The following is an 8179-nucleotide window of genomic DNA, read 5'->3' as shown; positions in this document are numbered from 1 at the left end:
ACAGCAAGAATGGAGTTTCGTTTCTTTTTATGATTTCAATGAAAGAATAGTATTTTCATCGTTTGACCCTTGAACTTCTTCTACGTATGTGATTACTTAGGACGAAGTATATGTCTTCTGTCAACGATAGACGCAACTGTGAAGTTCAAACAAGCAAGATATGCAGTGATGCTTTGGAATAAAGAAAAGAAACCAGGAAATAACTGTTCAAGCGCAGAAAATAATGAATCCATGGAGGAAGGAAGAAGAGAAGCTCTGATTAATAAAAGAATAAAAGTTTCGTGTCACAATGAAACTGTACAAAGTTGAAATAGTGTGGTGGTTAGTTTATACACTCATGTATCATCTTAATACCCGACGCTGGTCGGACAATTTCCTACGATTCATGTATTCAGAACGTTTTAGTTGAAGCTTTTGAATTTATACAAGTATAATTGCTTGACCATATACATTGGGACAATTACGTGAATTTGGAGAATACTTCGTGATGGTATTTTTCGATTACATACTTCATTCGTTTTTATACAGTATGTACAACAGACAACAATCACCAACGTTGTTTGACTATGATTCACGCATCGCGGTACAGCGTAACGAAAAGTATACGACAAGTTATTATAGTATTATGTATGGCATTGTAAATATAGTGAAAAAAAATTGGCGTACACAGATATATTATAGATTACGATTAATATTATTAAGTTTTGCATACGATGAAACGGGCGATTGCTTTTTACCTCGGTTATTTCATAACGTTACGCGAACAGATTTCGTAATCGTCCACTGCCAGAGATCCTCGATTCAGTTTTGTTCCCTCTACGACCCTATTTATATAAAACCAAATTCCCACGATTTCCTGCGGATCCCTCTTTTACCTGTACTTGAATCTCGTTCAGGCGGACTAATCACTGTTCAACGATCACATTAAGCTGTAATAACTGTAAACGACGAGTCGTATAAGTTAAATCACTAAGAAAAAGAAGCTAGTCTTTCTTTGTTCGGCTTTGTACTTCGAGCACGGACTGGCTTCATTCTCGGATCGGCGAAATACTAGTGAACCTCTCGAGGCGGGGGGCACGTTTTAAAGAAATTTCGCTCGTTTCGAGAAGATCAGTAGATGCACTGTCGAGTCCTGCATGAAAGGAACAGTATTTCGTGTAACTAAAACGCAAGTTAGCTCCTCCGTATATTGCATTCCTAAACTAACCCCTTATAGAACGCTATAAATATAAATTGTTTATGTTGTTGTACACCGAGGCATAAATTTTGTAAATAGGACTGTACGTCTAATATTGCTAATAATTGAATATTGTAAGCGAACATCTCCACTACGAACGAACAAAACGCGAGTGTATACTTGGACATTGTGATATTTTGGGCTCCGCTGTTCCATACTTTTTTTTTGTCTTTTTTTTTTCTTCGTCCCCGACAGCGACGAGCCGTGCACACGATATTGCAAGGAATTATACAATGGCGGTACCAGTGGTAATGATCCGCGAAGGACACACACGATGACGATCGATTATTCTAGTTACGAATTTACGGTAGTTTTAGGTAAAAGTTAGTGATAAAACTATGGAATTAACGATATGCAGTTGTCAGTGTATTACTACGAAAAACGTATACGATTTTTAATGTACAAACAAAAAAAAAGTAAGGGTGTAGCCGCCGCGAGGGTACGACATGTTTCACGGAATTTCATCCTGCTGGTGCGATTTATGTTCGGGATGAAACGACTCGTACTTGGACTGACTCTAATTCTATCTTTTTCTCGTTTACTCATCGTTTCTATTTCCTCGTACTCTCTTTCTATTGTTCTCGCAGCTATATTTTCTACGCTACCGACTTGCACACATTTTTATACATATTTAAATAAGGTCGGGCACTGTGTGAACGTGGTCTCAAGTATCCCTTGGAATTGAGTCATATTTCTCGTTGAATGCGCGAAAGATAATAATATTTATTTATCATCTACGCGTGCGTGGATAGACATCATTTTCAAGATCGAATCAATCCCCCCCTCTCTTTATCACTCTATCACACTCTCTCTTTCTCTCGAGATGTCGTGTTTGCTAGCGAACGAGTTAAATCGCGCGAATATTTCGACACGATCCCCGATCATTCTGTTCAGACCCGTACGTTTTTGCGATAATCGATGAATATGAATACACTCGACAGAGTGTGTCGCGAAAGAATGGACTGATTATCATCGCATCTTTACAACGGATCATTATCGGCGATGACCTTAATTAGTGATAAATAGAAGAATTTTAATTTTTATCGTTGTATAGTTGTGTATAGAGGACAACTAAGTGTGTATAATAAATCATTATCAAAAAGCCAAAACCCTCATGTATCACCAAACAGCACGGCACGGCTGAATGCTTACGATAGTACAAACACACATTTTTATTTGAAAATATACATTTCCATGTTCACGGTTACACATATCGTATTTACGGCAAGGAACACAAAATAGCGGCAAATTATCTAAAGAAATAAATTAAGTACTCTTTCACTTATCGACTAGATTAAATCATTGGTACGTTGAATCGGAACTCACAATTTAATGGAAGAACAGAAGGTAAGTTTTACAGATATGTATAATGCATTGGGATATTACAAAGTTTGTCTTCAGGTACTATTTAAAATACTGACTTCAACGAACACATTCGTAGGTTTGCTAATATTTAACAACTTACAACAACAAAAATATCGAGTATGTAACAATAAGTATATAATGTTTAGGATGAAATATACATTTCGTAGGTCTTCTCCTTATATCTTTAAGGGGATATGTCAATGTTTTACAATATATAATTGCACAATATGATTTGTAAACAGATATTGACAGATAATATGTATAGCACAAGTTTGGTCACTTTCCGAGTATCATTTGCAAGGCCATTATGATCAGGTAAGTTATAGTATTTTGAAACAAGTGTAGTTACAATTAACTTCTGTAAGTTTGAAACACACATTCGGTATATTGATCTTACAATCTGACTTAATGTATCCAACAAATAGGATAGTCTGTCTCGTGTTTTATATATCGACTATCGATCTATAATAAATGCTGTATCATTGAAAATTTTCCAAAATGTAAAATATATTAATCAATATTAAAGAAACTTACACTTTCGAAAATTCTGTTTTCGTGATTTCTAAAACTTGTGTTCAAATATTCGAAGATCATTAAAAATGAAATATTTCTTGGTGCCATGAATACAAACGTAATCATTGAAAAGTAACTCGTAAATATCGGTAGTTTTTCCAAAATAGTATTCGATCAATAAGACATCCGTAAGTGTGTATCGATTTTAAACATTACTTTAAAATACACACATATATCGTTATTCATATATCTGATCTCTCAACCATGAGAAAAACGTCTTAATACTTCTTCGAATTTAAATATTATTTGAAACATACGATAGGAATATTTTATGCAAAATCGAAGTATTGAAACATTAACGCGCGAGTGTAACGATGGCTGATTCGAATAATTTGGCGCTAATGTACTTTCGATTATCGTCGGCTAAACTCGGCTAGTTGCGCAGCGGCGCAAACTCCTGCCACTAGTTCGCGGCGAAATTGGAACCGGTAACGTCAGTGCGTTTTTATCCGGATATTATAAATCTATTCGAACAATATAAATACATAGATTCCTTTTAATTGAAGTAATTATGTATACTTAACTGAACAAGTAGTGCTCGAGTGTTTTCGTGTTAGAAGGCAACAAGTGTGAGGTGTTTATTGGCGAACCCCACGATTCGAACGTTAACGGTCGCCTGGCGTCATGGCGTTCCAGATTTGAATTTGCATGCACAAGGAGCATTAAGTCGCACGGAAAAATGGATTCAGGGTATGTCCCTTTCATAATTTAATATTCACTCGCAATTAAATGATCCTCGTAAGGCTGTTCTCCGGATGTTCATCGTCCGAGGTTTCTGGTTCTGTGTTTAATTTGCTAAAGTCTCGCGGATTCGGCCGTTTCTCGAATATCTTGAAACTTTTGCCCCTTCTGCCTTCCAAGAGACTCGACAGCTTAAAGTTTTCTCGCCTCTCCGCTTCCCAACGCATTCTTTTTCGCATTATTAATAAACATCCTGTTTGTAAAAATAAACGGAATTAGAAAACTCGTGTACAGCAAAGCTCAGATATGAATTCAAGTTTACTCGCACGAAGCAGCTATGGAGCCAACGAGCTTTGCTGTTATCAATCTGTAATTGCTTTGTACTTCTAAGCGGCGTGCACTATGTTTACTATTGAATACTTACGTGACGCATCCAAAGCAAAACAGGATAATACGCAAGGGCAATAACCGAATACATCGTTGAAATGAAAACACGTATATTTCCTTTTACAAGATATTATGAACATGTAAAATAAATAAACGGTCATATACAAGAGGTAGAACAAAAAAAATACCACGTTTTGCCAAATGAGTACACGCGAAAAATACTGTAAGAAATATCAAGGAAGACCAGATTCTCATTTTCCAAGTACTCACTCCATCTTAAAATTCGACTAATAAAATTATAAATAAAATATACGCCTACGCTTGTGCGATCACAGGGGATTGTAAATAGTACTTACACAATAAGTACATAAATTATTAAATATGTACACTATTTGTAGTAGATAGTGTAATAGACGTCAAGCGAAATAGATAAAATGTCGATTCATGACACTTAAAAATTATATATAGTTATAATTCGAGACAAGAAGATCTAAATAAAATGTTTCTCTACACAAAATTACAGAATTAATGTTTATACTCGGGTTGTTATTAAAATAATAAATGCAACTGCAGTAAAAATAAAGACTAAATCCTCTTGTACTGGCACTGTTCTAAAAATGATCTTTACACAAACAATCTTCAAATCACTCACTTTAAAAATAAATAATTACTCATTAGATGATAAAGTAGCATTAGGGTGCATGAAACACGTGCAAAGCCAGTACAAAAGCTTGTCAAATATTTTGCAGCAAAACGATCAACAATTTGGAGAAAATTGAAAATAGTAGCAGGATTTGAAATGTTGAATCTGTAAATGTCACACGTCCTTCGATCGCTTATCAGCCATTTAGGAAATGACATTTTGCTAAGTAGCACGTGATAGATCATTAAACTTGACTACATGAGAGTTTACTACCAAATCACTTGATACTGACTAAACTAATCGACATGCGTGCACAGCTATTACTTGACAACCCAAAATTAGTCAAATTAATACTCTTATTCGACTAGTTTTGAGAATTCGACAGCAGATTCATCATACTGAAACAATCTACCTCTTTTCTGACATCTTGCTACAACTGCAGCAATTGCTACACACAGGGCAATAAAAATGACTGCTGCTGTAACAAGGGATAAGACTAATGTTGCTGTTGTAGTACCTCCACTGGAAGAATTGTTAGAGTTACTATCCGTTAAAGGTGCAGGTTCCTGACGAGGGTTTGTCTTTAGCACTGACTTTCCAGTTTGCACAGATGCATTCGTATCTGGAAAAGAAACCGCGTACAATTGTAGATTTTTATTTACATCTTCAAAGAACATTAAAAAATACAGAATGTCTTACCTTGCAAGAATCTATACACTATCTGTTTATTTAATTCCACCACATATATTTCAGACCCATCTTCAGTCACAGCTATATCATGTGGCATATCCATATCATGATGTGGCCTAAACTGAGATAGTACATCTCCAGAATGCATATCAATAACAAATCCCCTTACGTGCACATAGTTATTTGAATTTGTTTCGGGACCATTGATTACATAAAGTTTCTCTTTAGCATATGCTACACTGTAAATCTTGGTACCAATTATCGGATGCTTATATTGCTTCTGGAACGTTCCATTGTATACAGAGAAAGATGAAACTCTACCATTTTCTCTATCGGCAACAAATATTAAATTGAACTCACTAGCAAGGGCTAATGCATGTGGTACAAAGAATGCATTAGGCGTTGGAGCTTGCACATACATGCTTTCTACAATACAAAATACATTACTGGTCTAGTCCTTAATTTTAATTCTTTCCTAAACAAGTATATAATGAATGAAAAGATACCTTTCCCGCCCCAATGTCGACCCCACTGTAGAATTCTTGTTCCTTTTGAATCGAACTTAATAATTCTGGAATTACAGTATCCATCACTGACAAAAAAGTCACCATTACTTTCTACAGCAACTGCTGTTGGTTTGCAAAATCGTTGTTCATCATTACCAGGCTCAAAAGCCTCTCCAAGAATCAATGATGGCTTGGGAATATAACTTTGAATCAAGCTATTAGAATTATGATTATTAAGAAACATTGTTTCCTGGTTGTACCGTCTGTCCCTCAACTTTTCCATATTTTTCATTTTTTCTATGTCTTTAGCATCAAATTTGAGTACTTGATGCAACGCAACATCAGTAATCCAATAATTTCCATATGAATCTATTGTTAACCCATGTGGCAAGTAAAACATGTTTGCACCCCATTCAAATAATTTCCGTCCAGACTTATCCAGAAGAATTACAGTGTTTTCTTCAATTGGTCCATTATTTTGATTGAATCTATTGCTTTTATCAAATGTATCAACACCCCAAGACCGCGAGCCTCTATGGAATATTCCTATATTGCCATTCGGGTCTATTGACACTGCAGATATCTGACCAAACCTTAAGTTGTTAGCCCAATGGGAATCCCACATTATATCTGTGAATTAAGAAAATAAGAATATATATTATAACATATTATAAAAAAATATATATAAATATATATATTGCTACTCTCAAAGAAAACAGGCACAACTCAAAACATATCAGTTTAGAGATAATGCCTTGTAAAAATTTAATCAAATTTTAAGTCAAGTTTAAAGTACATACTTAAAGTTAACTTTAGTAAGTGATTTTTCATTTTACCCCTATTACCAACCCTTAAGGCCACCAACTTGTGAAACTTTTATTGTACAAAAAAATTTTACCTTTTTTATCTGTAAAGGGAAATTAATTAAAACAAATAAATGATACAATGAGGGAAAATGTTTATTTACGCATAAATGAAATACAAAAAAATACAAAAGAACATATAAACGAAATACAAACTTATTGTACAAAAAACTACAAATTAACACAAATATCTGAGTAACAGTCCTTTCTTTTTAGCCTCTGTTGTGCTTGTTTTTGCCTGTTTTAGCAGCCAGAGATACTAGTTACCTTTATGATATTCTCCACATAACAGTATACCACATTTGCATCATAGTTATGCAAATAATAAAGATCTTAAATTGTTTAGTTGTGTCGGTTTTCCTCCAAAGTAGCAATATGAATCTTTGTATTATTAAGCATATATTTTATTAAAAAATAGTATTTCTACTCACTTTTATCAAATACATTTGGAGAATCTGTATCAGCATCTATAGCACTTTGTGATGCACGTCCATTATGATACAACAAAGGTACTTGATCCCATTGCTGTGTTAAAGACCCCTTATCTCTGTCATCAATGTCAGTATATTCTGAATACTCTTTGAAACCAAACTTCTTATCAGGTAAATGTAATGCTCTGTGCTACAAAAAGAGTCATAAATCAATGATCTCAGACCTATTATTTATTCCTATTACACACCAGTTACTCTTATATTAGTTAACATACAAATTACAGATCTATTGTCATTGTATACCTGAAGGCTCAGATAATTCTGATAGTCAGCTTTGACAACATCAAAAATAAATAAAACTGAAATGCAACAGGCAATGTCATGTTGTAGATGCATCATCTTTAGACGTTACAGGCATTAGATTCTTGTGTCGTCGCTTTATTTCATTCAGATTGTCTTCACTTATTCATTCGAATCACTTTTCATAGTATTATCAGAATAAATTAGCAAGCGAATACAGATATATGGGTCATCTCAAGCTTATAGAATTGTACCAACCCCACGCGTATGTTCACTGACCGTCACTGACATATGCAACAGGGAACGTGAATAGCCATCTGACGGTGAACTTACAGAATACGTTCACCAATCCCGATTATACGTCTATAAAGAAGGTTCGAACTAATCTATAATGTTATTTTTATAGTAGTGGGGATTCACAAAATACCCATTCAAGGATTCTTGTATCTTTAACAAAGAAATAAGCGCTAACAGAGAGCAGAATATATTCTAGAAACTAAAGC

The 8179-nt window shown here is 34.6% G+C and overlaps 1 protein-coding gene across 1 annotated transcript; it reads right to left on the bottom strand.

The window, feature by feature from the left end:
• Positions 1-3900: 3900 nt before the first annotated feature.
• On the bottom strand, positions 3901-7832 carry LOC107185940 (peptidyl-alpha-hydroxyglycine alpha-amidating lyase 1-like). Its single transcript, XM_015573720.1, has 8 exons — positions 7680-7832; positions 7377-7566; positions 7265-7305; positions 6932-6989; positions 6083-6712; positions 5586-6002; positions 5299-5508; positions 3901-4109 (listed from the first exon to the last, which is right to left on the bottom strand). Exons 1-8 carry the CDS (start codon positions 7773-7775, stop codon positions 3901-3903), a joined length of 1851 nt encoding a protein of 616 aa, XP_015429206.1. The 5' UTR covers positions 7776-7832.
• Positions 7833-8179: the final 347 nt, after the last annotated feature.

The sequence above is a fragment of the Dufourea novaeangliae genome, unplaced genomic scaffold, assembly GCF_001272555.1.
Source record: "Dufourea novaeangliae isolate 0120121106 unplaced genomic scaffold, ASM127255v1 scaffold14, whole genome shotgun sequence".
NCBI classification, from domain to species: domain Eukaryota; kingdom Metazoa; phylum Arthropoda; class Insecta; order Hymenoptera; family Halictidae; genus Dufourea; species Dufourea novaeangliae.
This window is presented reverse-complemented; position numbering and strand designations above follow the sequence as displayed.